Source organism: Cuculus canorus, chromosome 3 (assembly GCF_017976375.1).
Source record: "Cuculus canorus isolate bCucCan1 chromosome 3, bCucCan1.pri, whole genome shotgun sequence".
NCBI lineage: Eukaryota > Metazoa > Chordata > Aves > Cuculiformes > Cuculidae > Cuculus > Cuculus canorus.
The window spans coordinates 67,261,217-67,281,339 of NC_071403.1; the positions used below are offsets into that span (position 1 = coordinate 67,261,217).

Sequence of the window (20,123 nt, forward strand, 5' to 3'; positions counted from 1 at the left end):
TCAGTTTCCCCTCCAGGTGTGCAGAGCTGGGTGGGTGGTGAAACTACCGGAGACCCCTCAGTCCCAATTCTGGATGCCAAAATGATGCGGTCTTGCATGTGAGACCCAGGAGAGGGGCTGAGGGGGGCGAGGGACTCAAGGGCTGAACACAGCCCCAACCTCTCACAGTCAGGGGCTGCCCAAGGCCTGGGCTGGGGCTGAGGAGGGCAGGGACAGGAGATGAATGCCTGGAGATGGGGCAATAACCCACCTGAAAAGGAGGACCCAGCTGGGGGTCTCTGGAGACACCCTAACCCAAGAGTGTCCAGGGGCTGCCAATGTCCTTGTGAGCTCCTCATCATCATCTCCAAAAGGTGATGGGGACACGGGGGACATCCCTGGTGGGTGGAAAAACCACACCCTAGTGGTTCTTTAAGTATGCTTTCTATGGAGCAAGAGAGCTGTCAATTCCCAGACGAAAGGAATCAGGACGGAGGTAGGAGACTGGCACCACTGGTTAACCCAAAGGGCATACACAGGCAGTGGAAGCCATTTTCCTCGAAAGAGGACAGGGATACTGTCCAGTTGTGTAGGAATGGGGGTGACCCCCTCGAGTGTATGGACTCTGGCAGTGGAGCAAAGTCTCTGCCACTGTGAGAGAGATCAGGACTGAGATGACCTGAGGAACCTCAACATGCATAAATCTACGGCACCTGATCGTCTGCATCCCAGAGTTCTGAGGGAACTGGCAGATGTGGTTGCCAGGCTGCTCCACATGAGATCTGAAAAGTCCTGGTAGTTGGGTGAAGTCCCTGGTGACTGGAAATGGGGAAACATTGCACCCATTTTTATAAAAGGTGGACAGGAGGAGCCTGGGAACTACCAACCTGTCAGCATCACTGCTGTGCCAGTGCAAATCAGGGAATAGATCCTCCTGGAAGCTCTGCTAAAGCATTTGGAGGACAGGAAGATGATTGGAGACAGGCAGCATGGCTTCACCAAGAGCAAGTCCTGTCAGACCAATATAGTGATCTTCTGTGATCAAGTGACCACACCAGTGGACAAAGGAAGAGCTATGGATGTAATCTATCTGGATTTCTGTAAGGGCTTTGACATGGTCCCTCACAACATCCTTTCTCTGAATGAGACACACATAGATTTGATGGGTGGACTATTCAGTAGATAAAGAATTATCTGGATTACCACATCCAAAGAATTGTGGTCAATGACTTTATGTCCAAATGGGGATTGGTGACGAGTGGTGTCCCTCTTGGGTCCATACTGGGAGCAGCACTGTTTAATATCTTCATCAATTACATGGACAGTGGGATTGAGAGCACCTTCAGCAAGTCTGCAAATGACTCCGAGCTGTGTGGCATGGTCGACGTGCTGGAGGGCAGGGATGGCATCCAGAGGGACTTGGACAGGCTGGAGAGGTGGGGCTGTGGGAACCTCACAAAGTCCAACAAGGCCAAGGGCAAGGTCCTGCAGCCAGGTCGGGGCAATTGTAAGCACAAATCCAGCCTGGGTGGAGAATGGATTGGGAGAAAACCTGAGGAGAAGGACTTAGGGTGCTGGGGGATGAGAAGCTCAATGTGAACATGCAGTGGGCGCTTGCAGACCAGAAGGCCAAACTGTGTCCTGGGCTACAGGAAATGCGGATGGGGTAGGGGATAGAGATACAGATGAGGCAGGGAAAGGAGATGGGAACGGGGGTATGGATGGGGCAGAGGTTGGAGATGGGAGTGGGAGGGGGGGTAGGGATGGGGCAGGGGATGGAAGTGGGAGAAGGGATATGGAGGGGGCAAGGGATGGAGATGGGAATGGGAGTAGGAGTAGGGATGGGGAAGTGGATGAGATTGAAAGGTGGGTGGGGATATGGATGGGTCAGGGGATGGAGATGGGAATAGGGGTATGCATACGGCAGGGGATGGAGATGGAGATGGGAATGGGGACATGGATGGGGATGGGGATGGGATGGGGGGCCGAGGTCACTCGGGGCCGACCCCGCGCGCCTTTGTGCCGGCTCCGGTCACCACGGCAACAGCGCTGGCTCCGCCCCCCGCGCTGTCAGTCAAGCCGCGCGCCGCAACCCGGAGGGCGGGACGGCCACGCCCCCCGCTGGGAAAGCGGGCGGCGATTGGCTGAGGCGGCTGTTGGGCCCCGCCCCTGGCTCTGTCACTCAAGCCACGCCCCCAAGGCTGAAAGCGGGCTGCGATTGGCTGAGGCTGCTGTTAGGCCCCGCTCCCGGCGCTGTCACTCAAACAGCGTGCACTGCACCCTGCCTGGCGGACAGGCCACGCCCCCAGGGCTGAGAGCGGGCGGCGATTGGTCGAGGCCACTCTAAGGCCCCGCCCACCATCGCGCAGGTTTGGGCGAGCGGCGATCGCGGGCGCAGGGATCGCGGCGGGCACAGCCGGAGCCGGAGCGGGAGGTACGGGATGGGATGGAATGGGATGGGATGGGATGGGATGGGATGGGATGCGATGCGATGCGATGCGATGCGATGAGATGGGATGGGATGGGATGCGATGCGATGCGATGCGATGCGATGAGATGGGATGGGATGCGATGCGATGGGATGCGATGTTATCGCACCTTCCCGCACCGGCGGGACCTGACTCGTCGCGGCCGCATCGCGACGGGTGGGACTATCGCGACAGAGGCGTGTGTCGCGACAGGCAGGGAGCGCTCCGCTACCCCCGTCCCGATGCGCCTCTATGGGCAGAAAGGTCGCGTGCGCCCCCTCCCCTTCCCTGTACGGTGATGCACCTGTCGCGACAGGGCGGTGGTGTCTCGACAAGGCGGTGATGTCGCGACAGGGCGAAGGGGCTAGCGTCGGTGGGGGGTCGCGATGGGGCCGGTTCCCCAGCGGTCCCGGCTCCCCTGTCGGTGCCCTGTCGCGACGCGGTGCGAAGCCGCAGGTGCAGGGAATGCTGGAGGCAGGCGGGGGTCCCTTCGGGCCCGGCGCCCATTGTTCCGCGGGGGCTCCCGGGCGGCCCCGCCCCGGCTCGGAGCATCCTTTGTGCTGGGCGGCACCGGGCTTTGTCTGCGGGGCCGTTGGAGGCTGGCGGAGCCGGGAATCCCCCAGCATCCCCAGTCCCTGCCCTGAGACACCCCTAGCATCCCCGGTTTCTGCCCTGAGACCCCCCCAGCATCCCCGGTCTCTGCCCCGAGACCCCCCCCAGCATCCCCAGTCCTTGATCCGAGACCCCCCCCAGCATCCCCGCTCTCTGCCCCAAGACACCCCACAGCATCCCTATTATCTTCTAAAAGACGCCCCCCTGCGCATCCCTGCTCCTTGCCTCGATACCCGCCCTAGCATCCTCGATCCTTGCCCCGAGGCCCCCCAGCATCCCCGCTCTCTGCCTCAGGACCCCCCTGTACCATCCCCAGTCCTTGCTCTGGTGACCAACCCCAAAACCAGCATGCTCAACCCCACCCTAAGCATCCAAAGATGCCCCACTTCCAGCATCCCTGCTATCTTCCCAAAGACATCAGCCCCCAGCATCCCCGCTGTCTTCCCAGAGCCCCCACCAGCATCCCCACTCTCTTCGCACAGTCCCCCTCCCCCTCAGCATCCCTGTTCTCTTCGCAGAGCCCCCCCAGCATCCCTGGTTCCTGCCTGGGGACACCCCCCCTTTCCAGCATCCCCGCTCTCTTTCCCAAAAACCCCTCCCCGAGCCCGTGCCGGACCACTCCAGGTGCTGGCAGGCCCCCCCACAGCTCGGTACCCATCGTGCCGCCAGCCTGCTGCAGTGAGAGCCGCACCGCACCCTCCTGGCACACCCTGGGGTGCAATGGGGACCCCGTCATGGGACTAGGGGAGCTCCCAACACCCTGCTGCAGTGGCAGTGTGCCCCGTACTCGCTCGGGTGTGGCTGTGCCATGGCGCGTGCCGTATCAATGTGCCATGAGAACAAGCACAGGCTGCTGGCACACCCGAGAGGCACAAGCCAGAGCATCTCTGCCCCTTTGCCCATGGACCACGGTCACTCCGGTCACTACGGGGCTCCCTGTCCCTCTCAGGGCAGTGGTTTGGTCACCCCAACACCAGAGATGATCCTGGCCCATGCATGATGCCGGCAGCTGGCCCGGCTCTGTCCGAAACAGAGCTGGGTAAGGACGCAGCGGTCATGGTCCCACCAGGAGGCATCTGTGGGGTGGGGGACAGTGCCCACCCATCTGCCACCACGGCTGGGGTCGTCACTTGGTGTCACTGGTGGGAGACTGACTGATCCTGCCTGGGAGGGGACGGTCACCAAGCCTGGACGCTGGCAAAGGGGGGGTCCTTGCCAGCGCCAAATCATGGTGGCCAGTGCCTGGCAAGGTGGTCTTGGGGCAAGTTGGGCACCAAGTATTGTGGGCCCTGGGCAAGGTGGGCTCCAGACATGAGTCCGGGTAAGATGGGTGCCAGGCAGGGTGGGCACCAGGCAAGGTGGGTACAGGGGCACCAGGCAGGGTGGGTGTGAGGCAGAGTTGGCACTGGGCAGGATGGGTGCTGGTGAAGGTGGGTACAAGGGCTCTGGGCAAGGTGGGTGCTAGGCAGGGTGGATACTGGGCAGGATGGGTGCCGGGGGCTCTGGGTAGAGTGGAGACTGGGCAGGATGTGTGCCAGGCAGGGTGGGGGCCAGGGGTTCCCACCAACACAGACAAAAGCGGTGAGCAGCAGAGGGGCCTTCTGTGATAGCCGCCCCTGACCTCGCCTCACCGCACAATGCGGCTCTGTGTGCTGCCACGCCGCCACAGCCCCCACCGTCCTGGCACAAAGGCTGGGCCCCAGCCCCAACAGGTGCCCCCCCAGCAGCCCTTGCGCCAGGGCAGGGATCCCTTTGTCCTGCTGGGGTCACAGCTGTCCCCTCACTCCCAGCCACCGGCCCCCACGGCTCGGGGCCAGCGGCACAGCCAGCAGGCGCTGGGGGGGCCGCGAGCCCCCCGAGATGGCTGCGCTGCTTTGTGTGCCTGCCTGGAAGCATTGCCACAGCCCCTCAGTTCCTGAGCCTCGGCCACACTGCCGGCAGTGCCCAAGGTTGGATGAGGCACAGGGGTTGTCGACTGCGGTGGCCGCACTGAATGGGGGGGTCCCCAAAGATTCTTTCAGCCCCCTCCCCGGTGCTAACACTGCGTTTCTGCCCTGCTGGGGAACCTGTTGTCTCACAGAAACCTCCCTGCCTTCCGCCTGGGTGAGCAGCTGCCACCGCTGCTGCCTGATGCTGGCTGTGCCGCTGCACCGCAGCAGCTCACCAGGACATGGGAGAGAGATGGGGTGTCACCAGGGCCGGCTGTGCCACGCTGGCACGGCACCAGGGGCTGGGGGACAGAGGGGCAGAGCCCGCCGGGATGCTGAATGTGAGCTGCAGGGGGACACTGGGTGGGAGCTGGTGGGGGGACTGGATGTGAGCAGGGGAACTGCTGTGATGGCTGAAGCAGTGGCAGAGCGTGGTGCCAGGGCCGTCCCAGGGTTGGGCACAGGGGGTGGCTGGCCAAATTCCTGAGCAGGGGGCAGGAAAGGGGTCTGGTATGATGAGGAGGGGGGAGCGCGGTGGTGGTGTGGGTGGCTTCATGATGGCCAAGGCCATGGGCAACATGTTGAGCTGCCAACCCTTGTCTGTCCATTGTGTCCAGCCCACGCCCTCAACTGTGTCCCTGAGCGATGCTCTGTCCCCGCAGCCAGTGCCTTGCCACCACCTGCCGTGTGCTGCCACACTCGCCCCCTCCCAGCACAGCTGTGGCAGCCCCCCATTCCCCCACCTCACCTATGGGACCAGAGAGCCCACTGCCCGCTTGTGCCTGGCCTCCAGAACATAGCTGGCAGGTGAGATCCCATCACCAAGCACAGCAGAGGCACAGTGACTCGGGGGGCACGGTCCCCTCCTCCCAAAGCTGCTGTGGGGAACAGGACAGGCAAGGCTGGGATGTGGCTGTGAGGATCTGTGCCATCCTTCTGCCCTATCCCACCCATGCTGGGGTGGGAATGCTATGGCAAGACTGGGAGATGGCACATGCTGCCTCCCCATGCGCTGCCGTGCTCTAGATCCGTCCGTCACAGCAACCTGCTTTCATCTTGGGGTGCTGTGCATCACTCCCCTCCCGCACCCGCATTCCTATGCCGCTCAGGCACCATCCTGCACTGTTCACCCTTGTCTTGGGGGGCTTGGAGGGGACAGTGGGCATCACTCTGGCTCCTGTGGGCATCGCTGCAGCTCTTGTTGGCACCACCAGGTCTCCTCACCAAGGTCAGGTTCAGCCTCAATATCTTGCCCCATCCCGGTTGCTGCCAGCATGGGAGCTCAGCAGGTCTCCAGCTTGAGATGAGTCCCCCTCATCCACATGGGGCCAGCACTGCAGCCATGGGTCCAGCTGCCCCCCAGCACAGCCCTTGCACGGGGCAGCAGCTTCCAGGGTGCCTGAGGCAGAGCCCTGGACTGGGGCAGCAGTGGGGGGACGATGTGGGCACTGACAGCCCTGCCCTGGGACCAGCTGGAATGGAGTGCCGATGCCTGGCATGCCACGGCGGCCCCGCATGCTGCATGAGGAGCTTCTGCTGTCAGGAATGTTTCTGCCACCCCACCTCGGCCCCTCTGGGACCTGTTTTCCTCCACCATCCCTCACAGCAGGCGCATGCCAAGCCGGAGCAGCTGTGCATGGCAGAGGCATTCCTGGTAGGGTGGGGGCTGCTATTCCCAGCAGCATTCCCTGTGGCACAAAGATCCTGCTGTGGTCCTGTGCCGGGGTAGAGAGCAGCAAGATGAGGCACGGGCTGGTACCAGGCTTGCCCACGGCAGGGCTGGCACTGCCATTGCAGAGCCCCAGGGCAGGATTTGGCCCAGAAGGGGCTCCCAGGGCACCCCAGCTCCAGCACGGATGCAGTCCTGTATAGGGCACAGCCGCTTGCCCTCCCCAGTCAGTTGCCCCTTCCAGCAGTGCCAGGAATGCTCAGGTGCCGGCATGGCCTGGCCAACAGTGCCAGCCACCGCGGCTGGATGCCAGGTCACTGCAAGCACAGTGTGCGAGGATGGGTGTGCAATGGGTGCAGAGACAGGGTGCCAGGATGGGTGTGCAATGGGTGCAGGATGGTAGTGTGTTGGTGCCAGGATGTGTGTGTAATGGGTGCAGGGATGGGCGTGTTGGGAGGAGGATGGGTGTGCAATAGGTGCAGCGTTGGGTGTGTAGTGAGTGCAGGGACAGTGTGCCAGGGTGGGCATGCAATGGGCACAGAGACAGGTGTGTTGTGGTGAAAGTGGGTGTGCAATGGGTGTAAGGGACAGGGTGCAAGGATGGGTGTGCAATGGGTGCAGGGACAGTGTGCCAGGGTGGGTGTGCAATGGGCACAGAGACAGGTGTGTTGTGGTGAAAGTGGGTGTGCAACGGGTGTAAGGGACAGGCTGCAAGGATGGGTGTGCAATAGGCACGAGGATGGGTGTGCAATGTGCACAGGGATGGGCATGTTGGTGCCAGGATGGGTGTGCAATAGGTGCAGGGATGGGTGTGTTGCGGTGAAAGTGGGTGTGAGATGGGTATAGGGACAGGGTGCGAGGACAGGCATATTAGTGCCAGGATAACTGTGCGATGAGCCCAGGGACAGGCGTGTTGGTGCAGGGACAGGTGTGCCTGTGATGCCGGGCAGTGCCATGCTGCCCACATGCGCACCCTGGCTTTGTCTGAAGTAAGGGAGGTGGGACTGCCCATTGCCAGCGGGCACTGGGGGCACTGGGGGCACTGGGAGGTCCCTGAGGTGGCTGTTCTGATGGGGTCCCACCCCACCTTGTCCTCCCGGCATGCCCGTGCAGTCGTCGCAGGCTGTCCCTGCTCAGACGGGTCGATGATGTTTGACCTTCATCTGCCAGATGAGTTATAGATTGTGGCCAGGGGTTGAAGGCGGCACTGGGGCTGTGGCCAAGCTGGCATCATGCAGGTCCATGGGGGCAGAGACCCCAGCAACTGGTGCCAGCCCTGGTGATCTCCTTATTGGCCCTGGCCACCATACAGTGCCGCTGGGACTTGGCAGGCAGCCTGTCCGAGCATGGGTGCTTCATCCACTTGGCTTGTGTAGCACCAGCAGCTGGATTCACCCCGCTCTCTCATCCTGGGGTCGGGCAGCATAGCAGGGATGGGAGTCTGGCGCTCAGTGTGTAACCGGCTCTGGGTGCTGGGACTGCGGTGCGGGCAGTGCGGAGGGGCTCAGCGCAACCGCAGCTCCGGACTTGGCACTCCTGGATCCCCCCCCTCTCCATGGATTGCCTGGGATAATCCAGGGTTAACATGGCCCAGGGCGTGGATGGGCATGGAGGATGTGCAGCTGCAGGGGGACACATATCCCTGTGACAGCACCGTGACAGCCTGGGACCACCCAGGGGTGGAAATGGGGCTGAGATTCCCCCCTGGGGGGCTGCACCAGATGGCAGCGATCCCAGGGCTGGTACTTGCCCTCACAGCGCCATGCTCGCCAACGCGGCCACCATGCGGATCCTCATCAAGGGGGGAAAGGTGGTGAACGACGACTGCACGCTGGAGGCAGATGTCTACATCGAGAACGGCATCATCCAGCAAGTGGGTCGTGAGCTCATGATCCCCGGTGGGGCCAAGGTCATTGATGCAACTGGCAAGCTCGTCATCCCAGGTGGCATCGACACCAGCACCCACTTCCACCAGACCTTCATGAACGCCACATGCGTGGATGACTTCTACCATGGCACCAAGGTACCACCTGCATCCGCTGGATATGTTGCCCACACCCCAGGTGGTTGGGGTTGCCCTGGTCCCTGGGGGTCCCTGGTCCCTGGGATGCTGGTGGGCCCCACAGGGGACTGGTATGGAGCATCCATGGCTGAAAGGGACAACCCAGCAACCTGGCATGAGATAATGTGGAGCATCCATGGCCGAGGGGAATGCCCCAGAACCTAGCATGGAGCATCACTGGTCAAGTGGGAGGGCCTGGCTACCTGGCGTGAGATGTTATGGAGTATCCATGGCCAAGGGGGATGCCCCAGCAGCCTTTTTAGGGTTGGCATGGAGCATCCGTGGCTGATGGGGATGTCCCAGCAACCTGTCATGGGTTGGCATGGAGCATCCATGGCTGACAGGGATGCCCTGGCAACCTGGTAGGGTTTGTCATGGAGCATCCATGGCTGAGGGGAATGCCTCAGCAGCCTGGCGTGCATGGCATGGAGCATCCATGGCTGAGGGGGATGCCCCGACATCCTGGGAAGCCCAGGGTTGGCCAGAGGCTCTTCAAGTCCAGCGTAGCTGCCATGGGGATGCTCCATGGTGCCTTTCCAGCTCAGCACCCTCCCTGTGCTGCAGGGCTCTACCGGGGATGGTGGTGGTGTGCGCTGGGTGCCGCTGCCTGGAGTGTCGAGGGACTGGTTGTCCTGGGCAGTGCTGATCCCGGCTGCCTCCAATATCTCTCACAGAGCAGGCATTGTGCCGGGCTGGTGCTGGCCGTGCCTGGCCCCGGGGTGCTCAGCATCCCCGGGTAGGGGGCTCGGCTCTGTCACAGCTTCCACAGCAAAGGGGCTGGGGGAACAGTGATGTGCCAGAGGGCAAGGGTCCGGTGCAGGTACCACAGGCAACCCATGCCGAGCCTGCTCCCCATCCCAGCAGGCTGGCTCACAGCACTGCACTGGCACCACTGGCCCACGGCAGCACACGAGAGCCAATTGGTAAAGGAGCTTTGGGGATTAGCCAGGCTGGGTGAGCTGGGGACACTGCCAGGCAGGATGGAACCTGCCCTGCTGCCCATACGTGCTGCTGTGGGGGAGTCTGCCTGCAGCCGGGCAGCCCCATCCTGGATTGGGCACCACAGCAACAGCACAGTTGGGGTGACCTATGACCAGGGCATCCCCATGGCACCCCAAATTTGGGCTGGGCTGGGCAGTCATTGCCCCAGCGGGTGGCAGGATGGGGTCCTCCAGATGTGTCATGCGGCCAGATGTGCTGCTGCAACTGGGCAGGTGCAGTGTGGTGGGGGGTGGTTACACTCTTCTTGCAACGGGGCCCAGTGTGGAGTCCTCATCTCCTGGGATGTGGCTATCCCAGCCCAGCCTCTCAGGATCAGCCCTGTTTGTAGCCAGGCAGGATTAGTGCCACCCACAGTGTGGGCAGCACCACAGGGCCATTCCCTGGTGGGACGAATCCTGTTCCCACACTGCTGTCCCTTTCCCCCGCAGGCAGCCCTGGTGGGAGGGACAACGATGATCATCGGCCATGTCCTGCCGGACAAGGAGACCTCGCTGCTGGATGCCTACGAGAAATGCCGCAGCCTGGCCGACCCAAAGGTCTGCTGCGACTACAGTCTGCACATGGGGATCACTTGGTGGGCACCCAAGGTGAGTCCAGCCACCCCGGCACAGTGCGGCTCTGGCTCCTGGCACGGCGAGTGGCCAGGAGCAGCTGCTGTGGCCAGGGCTAATTCCCAGCCCCGTTGATCCCATTAGCTGCTTGGTGGGATGGGCTGAGCCCCCACGCTGCCTTTTGAGCTGCCTTGATCCAGGCTCAGTGGGGCAAGTGGTCCCAGTGGGGCTGAGCCCCTCACCAGGATGGAAAAGGTGCTGCCGCTCCAGGAGGGGCAGTGGGATGCGCTGGCATGGTGGTCACAGCTTGGGGGGCCCAGTCTTGCAGCTCAGCCCCGACGGGTGCTGCTCAGCACTGAGCCCCATCCCACAGCACGCTCAGCCCCTGCAATCCTCACCAAAGCTGCTGGAGCAGGATCAGGCCTGGCTTGAGCCGGATTGCTCCCAGCCGCGGTGCAGGGACACCCCAGCCCCTGTGTACCCTGTGCTCAGCCAGTGAAGGGGATGGATAGAGACAGAGTGGGTGCCCCCCGGCGTACATCCCAGCACACTGGGGTGCCGGCACCAGATCACGGCGAGTGCAATCCCCCCTGCTCCTCCCCGGCATCTGTCACTCCCCAGATCACCCCAGGACGCGCACACAAATAGAGTAGAATAGAATCGTGGAATCATTGAGGTTGAAGAAGACCTCTAAGCTCATGCAGTCCAACCGTCAGCCTAACCCCTCCGTTCCCACTAAAACCGCACTGGGTACTCCATTAGTTCCCTGGGCAGCCTCTGCCAGAGTCTGACAACCCTTTCTGTGAAGGAATTGTTCCCAATATCCAATCTAAACCTCCCCTGGCACAACTTGAGGTCATTCCCTTTTCTCCTATCCCTTGGGAGAAGAGACCAGCACCCACCTGGCTCCAGCCTCCTTTCCAGGAGCTGCAGAAAGCGATGAGGTCTCCCCTCAGCCTCCTCTTCTCCAGGCTAAACAGCCCCAGGGCCCTCAGCTGCTCCCAGAACCCCCGGGCTCCAGACCCTTCCCCAGCTCTGTTACCCTGCTCTCCAGCCCCTCAAGGTCTTTCTTGGAGTGAGGGGCCCAAAACTGAACCCAGAATTCGAGGTGTTGCCTCACCAGCACTGGGTCCAGAGGGACCATCCCTTCCCTGCTCCTGCTGGCCACCCCATGGCTGATCCAAGCCAGGATGCTGCTGGCCTTCTTGGCCACCTGGGCCACTGCTGGCTCATGTTCAGCTGCTGTTAACCAGCACCCCCAGGGTCTTTTCCACCAGGCAGCTTTCCAGACACTCTTCCCCAAGCCTGGAGCACTGCATGGGGTTGTTGCATGGTTCATGCATCTTGTGGCCTCAACAGGGAAGCATCAACCCCTGTTCCATGCAATTAGGGAGGAGCAGGTCGTGGATCTGCAGTGTCCCTCTGACACCGCAGTGACCCTCTCATCCTGGCGCAGGTGAAGGCAGAGATGGAGACACTGGTGCGGGAGAAGGGAGTGAACTCCTTCCAGATGTTCATGACCTACAAGGACCTGTACATGCTGCGGGACAGCGAGCTCTACCAGGTCTTCAGGGCTTGCCGGGACTTCGGGGCCATTGCCCGTGTCCATGCCGAGAATGGCGAGCTGGTGGCTGAGGTGAGCACTTGGCACGAGATGGGACGGGGAGGCCCAGCAGAACTCCCCTAAATCACCCCGATCCTGATCCCAACCTCATTCCACAGGGAGCAAAGGAGGCGCTGGACCTGGGCATCACAGGGCCAGAGGGCATTGAGATCAGCCGGCCTGAAGAGGTAGGGACCATCCCATTGCATACCCATCCTCGCACCAACATGCCCATCCCTGCACCCACTGCACACTCATTCTTGCACCAACACTGGTGCCACTGGTCTGAACCTAGCAGCATCTCCCAACTGAACCATTTTCCCGTGCCATGCCCTCACCTCCTGTTCTCTCCACAGCTGGAAGCCGAGGCCACACACCGTGTCATCACCATCGCCAACAGGGTGAGTGGTTCTGAGCAGGATTGAACCCTGCTGCCCAGGGTGTGGCACATGGCTGTGCTGGAGCTCAGTTGGCATCCCGACTCCTGCAGCCAGCACATCCCCCTTGGCTGTACCTGGGTGTGGACACCCCGGTTCCATGGATGGGGGGGTCTGTGAGCCTCATATGCGGTGCGTGGACCCACCATGGGACCGGGGAACCCCAGAGGCATTGTCACTGACCCCTTCTCTGCAGACCCACTGCCCTGTCTACCTGGTGAACGTCTCAAGCATGTCTGCAGGAGATGTCATTGCTGCCGCCAAGATGCAAGGTAAGGGGTTCAGATGGCCCCGTCGCCCAGGGCTGGAAGTGGGGTGGGATGTGAGTGCCTGTGTGTCCCTCTGAATGTGCCCCCTCCTCTGCCGGCAACTCCGCCTGCAGCCTCCCTGAGTCTCTGCCTTGCCCCATGTCCCCAGCCCTTGCACTGTGGGCTGTCCCTGTGCTCCCACACGCATGGGCATACGCAGGAACACGGCCACGTGCAGGGACAGGGGCAGAGGTGCTGGGGCACACGCAGAGGGGTGTGCACACACCGGCATGAGTCCCCGTGGGGTCACAGACACGGGACACAGACAAGGACATGGACACATGGACACAGACATGGGTGGATGTGGGCACCAGGAAGGTCACGGGCTTGAAGGGGCATAGACATGGCACTGTGTCACGCGAAGAGGTGTCAACACAGGCAGTATGGGAGGTGCTGGGCCGTGGACACACACAGAGACACACGTGGGCTCTTGCGTGGATGGTGATGCGGGCAGGAACAGACACATGGGCACAGGAGCACATGTGTGCATCAACACACATGGCATGGGATGCGCAGGGCCATGGACACACAGAGACACCTGGCCTCTTGCACGGACAGGAACATGGGCACACGTGGGTGAGGGGCACATGCACAGACACAGACTCGGCAGATGTGGGTAGTGGGAAGATCATGGGCTTGTAGGGGCATGGACATGGGCACATGTAGCATTGTGTCATGTGCAGAGGCGTGGACACTCACAGCATGGGAGGTGCCAGGCTATGGACACACGCAGAGACATGTGGGTTCTTGCACGGACAGGGATGCAGGCAGGACCAGACAGGCAGGCACAGGAGCACACATGTGCGTGTCAGGATGCGCAGTTGTTCATGTGTGCACATGGGGACACATAGGACGGCAGCCAGTGAGCCCACACAGCTCTGCTTGCACAGGTGTGAGCACACGCGTACATGGGTCTCATGCCCAGATGGGGCGCCCGCTGCCAGCAGAGATACCACGCCAGGCAGAGCTCGCGTGCATTCCCTGCACACTTGCCCGTGCCTGCCTCTACCTTGCCCCCCTGCCCGCTACCCCCAGTCCCATGCATGTGCCTCTGCCCCCGGCAGGGAAGGTGGTGTATGCGGAGACTACCACGGCACACGCCACGCTCACTGGGCTGCACTACTACCACCAGGACTGGTTCCACGCTGCCGCCTATGTCACCGTGCCGCCACTGCGCCTGGATACCAACACCTCCGCCTACCTCATGAGCCTGCTCGCCAAGTGAGGCCCCTCAGCACCCTGGGACCCCTCTCCAGCTGCTGTGCTTCCTCACACCCCTTCCCAGCTGCCACACTCACCGGGCACCCTGCCCCTAGGACACAGTGCTGTTTCAGCATCCCTAGTGCCCATCATCCCATGTGTCCAGCATCCCTGGTGCCCACCATGGGACCCCCCCCCCCAACCCAGCCCAGCTGGACTTGGGCTGCCTGTCCCACCTGCGGACATTGGGGCCATCCTGGTCCCAGCTGCCCCATCACCTCAGGACCTCATGTTCTGGCACCCCGCTCCTTAGGCACCTTGCTCCCCTGGTGCTGTGCTCCCTGGGCACCCCATCCTTCAGGCACCCTGCTCCTTGGGCTCACCACCCAAGAACCCCATGTCCAGGAATCTCACTTCTTGCGCACCAGACTTGCTGGGTGCCTCAATTCCCAGGCACTGTGTTCCCTTAGAGTCTCACTCTGTGGGTGCTGAGTCTCCCAAGCACTCACTGAGCACCTGGGCTGCTGAGTGCTGAGCCCCCTGGGCACCCCACTCCTTGGGCACTGAGCCCCCTGACTCCCTGCTGCCCCAGCCATGCCCTGATCCACGCTGCCCTGTTCTCCCACAGTGACACGCTGAACATCGTGGCCTCTGACCACCGGCCCTTCAGCGCCAAGCAGAAAGCAATGGGCAAGGAGGACTTCACCAAGATCCCCCATGGCGTCAGCGGGGTGCAGGACCGCATGAACATCATCTGGGAGCGTGGCGTGGTATGGGGTCCTCCCTCTTCCCAGACCGGGATGGCACACTGGGGGCCTGGTGATGGGGCCAGCTTGGACCGAGGTGGCCCCAACTTTAAAGCGGGAGGGCCTTTTACATGGGATGTTCCGTGGGGGGTTGCCCTCTGGCGTGGGGCTGGGCGAGGTCATCCCCAGTGCAACCCGATGGGTCCCAGTAGCACCCACTGAGGTGTTCGGGGTGGGCAGCAGAGGGGATAAGGGATGGGGTGCAGCCAGCTGGGGGATGGTACAGGATGCAGCCTAGCACTGAGGTGGCCCCAGCTTTGGGGCAGGGTGGCTTTTTCTATGGGACATCAGTGCCCTCTGGCATGGGAATCGATGAGGTGCTCCCCAGTTCAACCCAGTGGGTCCCAGCAGCACCCCTCAAGGTGTTTGGGGGTTTGGGATGGGTAGTGCAGTAGGTGAGGGATGGGGTGCAGGCAGCTGGGGATGGTGCAGGATGTGGCCTGGCTTGGGCTGAGCTGGCCCCAGCTTTAGAGCAGAATGGCTTTTCCATGAGGGGATTGCCCTCCAGCATGGGGATGGACGAGGTGCCTCCCCATGCAACCCAGTGGGTCCCAGCAGCACCCCTCGAGGTGTTTGAGGGGGTTGGAGATAGCAGCAAAGGGGATGAGGGCTGGGATGCAGGCAGCTGGGGGCTGGTGTGCAGGATGCGGTCTGGTACATCCTCATCTCCCTGTTCTGGTGATAGGTTGGAGGCAAGATGGATGAGAACCGCTTTGTGGCCGTCACCAGCTCCAACGCAGCCAAGATCCACAACCTGTATCCCCGCAAGGGCCGGATCATCCCTGGCGCCGATGCTGACGTCGTGGTCTGGGACCCTGAGGCCACCAGGTAGGTGCAGCTGGCACAGGGGCTGGTCGAGGGGGCTCCCCATGATGCCTGGCACCCACTTACCACACCGTGTCCCCCGACCCAGGACCATCTCAGCCAGCACCCAGGTGCAGGGAGGGGACATCAACCTGTATGAGAACATGCGGTGCCACGGGGTGCCCCTGGTCACCATCAGCCGTGGGCGTGTGGTCTACGAGAACGGCGTCTTCATGTGCGCCGAGGGCACTGGCAAGTTCTACCCACTCCGCTCCTTCCCAGATTCCGTCTACAAGAAGCTGGTGCAGCGGGAGAAGGTAAAGGGGTGGTGGGTGCTGTGCCTGCACTGTGCCGTGGCGTGGGGAGAGCATGGTTGTGCCGGGCTTGGCTCCTGGGTGCCAGAGGTGGTGGCTGTGGTGGTCGCAGTGGTGTGGGGCAGTGCTGGTGGTGCTGGAGGATGGGTCTGTGCCACCCCGGTGCTGCGGTCAGTGCCATGCCATGCTGAGGTCACCGTGCCACGGTTGGTACCACCATGGAGCATTGCTTGGTGGATGCAACGGTTGCCTTGTGCCTGCATGAGGATGGATGGAGGTGGCAGTGCCAGCAGTGGAGTCCCTGCGGGAGGACCTTCTGCCCCACAGGGCTCCTTGCCTGTGTGCCGGTGGTGCCGAGGGTTTGTGGATGGTCACTCTGCGCACTGCTGTGGCCAGCGGTCATCCCAACATGCATGCCAAGCGTCATGGTCACCGCTGTCACAGGCTCTCTGCCCTTTACCTGGTCTGCAGCCCCCCAAGGTGGTCCTGCAGCTCATGGTGACCCCATGTGCACGGGGCCTGGCACAGAGTGGACCTCGTGGCACACGAGTCACGGCTGTGGCAGCAGGGAGCTCCAGCAGAACTCAGCGCTGGGGATCCCTGTGCCCCCGTGCCTTTCGTCAGGACCTGCCTGGCAGTGGGGGATGCACTGGGAGGTTCAGCGTGGTGTAAAGGAAGGGATCAGGGGTATCCCCGGGAGATGGGAGCCAATACCCAGTCCTGGGGTGTCTGGCTGGAGCTGGGGGGTCCTGGGAGCTAGGAGCCAGTGCTGGGGTGTCCAGATGGAGCCGGGGATTCCCTGGGAGCCGATGCCCTGCACCCCACCCATAGCACCCTCCCCACACACAGCATCCCATGGCCCTTTTCCTTCTCCCCTAACCCAGGTGTAGAGCAGTGGGACTCCGAACCCTGCTGACACCACAGGGCACCCTGTACCCACCCCAATCCCCCTCCCCACCCACAGCACCCCCTTGGCCCCCTTCCTTCCCCACCACACCTGGCTGATCCACATCCCAGTGTAATGCAATGGCACCCTGAAGCCCGCTCACACCGTGAGGCACCCCTGCACCCCACAGCCCCCTTCCCACCCATGGAACCCCCTGGCCCCCTACTTTCCACCCCACACCTGGCTGATTTGCACCCCACTATAAGGCAATGGCACCCTGAACCCTGCTGATGCCATGGGGCACCCCTGCATCCCACCCATAGCCCTTTCCCCACCCACAGCACCCTGTGACCCTTTTCCTTCCCCAACCTGGCTGATCTGCACCCCGCTGTAAGGCAGTGGCACTCCAAACCCTGCTCACACCGTGGGGCATCCACATGGTCCCCGCTGCAGCCCCCCACTGGCCACAGTGCAGTGCCCCCCACCTTGACCCTCTCCCTGCTTTCTCTCTCCCTCCGGCAGAGTTTAAAGCTGCGGGGTGTCGATCGCACCCCATACCTGGGGGACGTGGCCGTGGTTGTCCATGCTGGGAAAAAAGAGACGGGGACGCCCCTGGCCGATACCCCAACCCGGCCTGCCACGCGGCATGGGGGCATGAGGGACCTCCACGAGTCCAGCTTCAGCCTCTCCGGTAAGAGGTGGGGGGCGCAGCGGGGGTCTCCCCAGCCCCAGAGCCAGCCCCACAACAGCCCCGCAGCCGGTGGCTCTGCAGCATTCGATGGGCACTTGCCACCCCAGGGTGCCCCACTGCCACCCCAAAGTGCCCCATCACCAACCCAAGGTGCCCCCCCCCCATCAAGAGTGCCCCCTCCACAACCCAGGATAACCCCCTTCCACCACCACAAGGTGCCCCCTTGCTACCCCTAGGTGACCCTACAGCCACGCTAGGGTACCCCCACTACCACCCCAACGTGCCCCCTCTGCCACCCCCATGTATCTCCCCCACGACTATCCCAAGGTGCCCCAACCACCACCCAGGGTGCCCCTCCATCACCACCCCAGGTGCCCCATCACCACCCCAGGGTTCCAGCACAACCACCACAGGGTGCTCCCACCACCCCAGGGGTCACGAGTATCACTCCCAGTGCTCCCGGTCTCTGGTGGGGACCACAAGTGTCATTGCCAGTGCTCCCAGACCTAAGGGGGGATCAGGAGCATTGTTCCCAGTGCTCTCAGACCTAGAGCAGTCAGGAACATCGTTCCCAGTGTTCCTGGACCTAGAGGGGTCAGGCGCATCATTCCTAGTCCTCTCAGACCTGAAGGGGTTGCAAGTGTCATTCCCAGTGCTCCCAGACCTAAGGGGAGGGTCAGGAGCTTTGTCCTCAGTGCTCCTAGACCTAGGAAGGGTTGCTAGCTTCATTCCCAGTGCTCCCAGACCTAGGAGGGGTTCAGGGGCATCATTCCCAGTGCTCTTGGACCTAGGAGGGGTTGCAAGCTTCATTCCCAGTTCTCCCAGACCTAGGGATGGTGAAGAGAATCGTTCCCAGTCCTCCTGGACCTGGAGGGGTTGCAAGCATCATTCCCTGTGCTCCCAGACCTAAGGGGGTCAGGAGCATCGCTCTCAGTGCTCCCAGACCTGGAAGGGTCACAGTCGTCATTCCCAAGGCAGCCAGTGCCACAGGAGGCACTGGTGTTTGCCCACCCCATGTGGCACGGCTGAGGTGACAGTGGGGTGACCCACGGTGCCAGCAGATGAGGTGCTGGGGTGTCCGTCGGGTGCTCACCCCAGTCTCCATGACCCTGATCCTCATCCGTCTGTCCTTCCGGCAGGTTCTCAAATCGATGACCACGTTCCAAAGCGAGCTTCGGCCCGGATTCTCGCTCCCCCCGGGGGCCGGTCGAGTGGCATTTGGTAAAACCGGGGACCTGTCCCCCAACTGAGGACCAGGCACCAGCCCCACGCCGTCCCCTCTGGGAACCCTGCTCCGGTGGGGCTCCCCTCGCACCGGGGGGCTCTGCCCACGGAGCTGGGCCAGCAGCCGGCAGCCGTGTGTGGGGTCGGGGTCTAGGGGAGCTGCAGCCCTGGGCGGCGGGGGGGGATGGGGGCAGCGGGTGGGCTGCCCCCAGCCCTTTTCTGTTTGCACGTTGGGTTTGGATCCGTGAGTTTTTGAGTTGTTTGTGCATCCCGTGGAAATGCTCGGAGTGGTTTGTGTTCAGTAGTGTTAGGGGAGCAGCAGGGACCCCCCCATCTCCGCCCACCCTTCCCACCCCGGGCTGCACCCTGCACCCTGCACACCCCTTCCCCTGGCTCCCACCTCTCCCCATGGGACGCGTGAGCCCTTCCACACCCCGGCAGCGAGCAGTGGCACAGCACCCACACACCTGCCGGCACACGAGTGTGCATCCCTCCATGCGAGGTGCCGGCAGGATCTTCACTGCAGTGTGTGTGCACTGTGCGTGGCCTCAATGAGATGTTCTTTGCACACACGTGTGCACGCATGCGTGCTTCCCTCTGTGCAAGGTGCTGGCAGGATCTTCACTGCCATGTGTCTCACCATGCACGGTCTCAGTGTGATGTTCAGTGCACACACGTGTGCATCACTCCATGCAAATTGCTCATCGCTGCCGCACGTGTGCACCGTGTGTGGTCTCAGTGAGATGTTCATTGTGCACTAGTGTACATCCCTCTGTGCAGGGTGCTGGCAGGTTCTCGACTGCGGCATGTCAGTGCACACGTGTATATCACACCATGCATGGTCTCGGTGAGATGTTAGTTTCACACGTGTGTGCAAGACACTGTGCATGGTTTCAGTGCAATGTTCATCGCACACACGTGAACACGTGTATGCATCGCTCCATGCAAACTGCTGGCAGGCTCTCCACTGCTCTGTTTGTGTGTACACGTGTGTCACACCATACATGGGCTCAGTATACTGTTCCTTGCACACACACGTGCACACGTATATCACATCGTGCACGGTCTCAGTACGATGTTCCTTGCACACACACCTGCACACACATGCATCACACCATGCATGGTCTCAGTATACTGTTCCTTGCACACACATATGCACACACATGCCTGGTCTCAGTACGCTGTTCCTTGCACACACGCTCACACACTGTGCATGGTCTCAGTACACTGTTCCTTGCACACACACATGCACACACATGCATCACACCATGCATGGCCTCAGTGCAATGTTCCTTGCACATACATGTGCACACGTGAACTCCTTGGCTGGTGTCTGCACACACACACACGTGTGCACACCGTCGGCCGCCTGCCCCATGCCATGCCGGGAGCCCCACCCCACCCCTCTGTGGGGCCAGCGATGCCCCAGCCCCGCTGCGGGTGGGGGTCCGGGTGTGCGTGGACCAGCAGAGCAGGGTCCCCGTCCCCCTGGTGCTATCGGGGGGGGTCCCGCTCCCGTGCCCCCTACCCAGCTCCCGGGGTCCTGTCAGATGTGAATTGTCCCTTGTGCACTGTTCCC

At 62.1% G+C, this 20,123-nt stretch overlaps 1 protein-coding gene across 2 annotated transcripts; it reads left to right on the forward strand.

Annotated features, from left to right (window-relative positions):
- The first annotated feature begins 2,274 nt into the window (after positions 1 to 2,274).
- On the forward strand, positions 2,275 to 19,581 carry DPYSL5 (dihydropyrimidinase like 5). 2 transcript variants are annotated; one of them, XM_054063827.1, is made up of 13 exons: positions 2,275 to 2,413; positions 8,415 to 8,679; positions 10,149 to 10,307; positions 11,728 to 11,907; positions 11,994 to 12,062; positions 12,231 to 12,275; positions 12,508 to 12,583; positions 13,684 to 13,840; positions 14,448 to 14,589; positions 15,311 to 15,453; positions 15,539 to 15,746; positions 17,152 to 17,320; positions 18,460 to 19,581. In XM_054063827.1, the coding sequence occupies exons 2-13, from the start codon at positions 8,419 to 8,421 to the stop codon at positions 18,543 to 18,545; spliced, it is 1,695 nt and encodes a 564-aa protein (XP_053919802.1). In that variant the 5' UTR covers positions 2,275 to 2,413; positions 8,415 to 8,418; the 3' UTR covers positions 18,546 to 19,581. The 2 variants fall into 2 exon arrangements, with proteins under 2 accessions (XP_053919802.1, XP_053919803.1); XM_054063828.1 differs by lacking the exon at positions 17,152 to 17,320.
- The last annotated feature ends 542 nt before the right edge of the window (positions 19,582 to 20,123 follow it).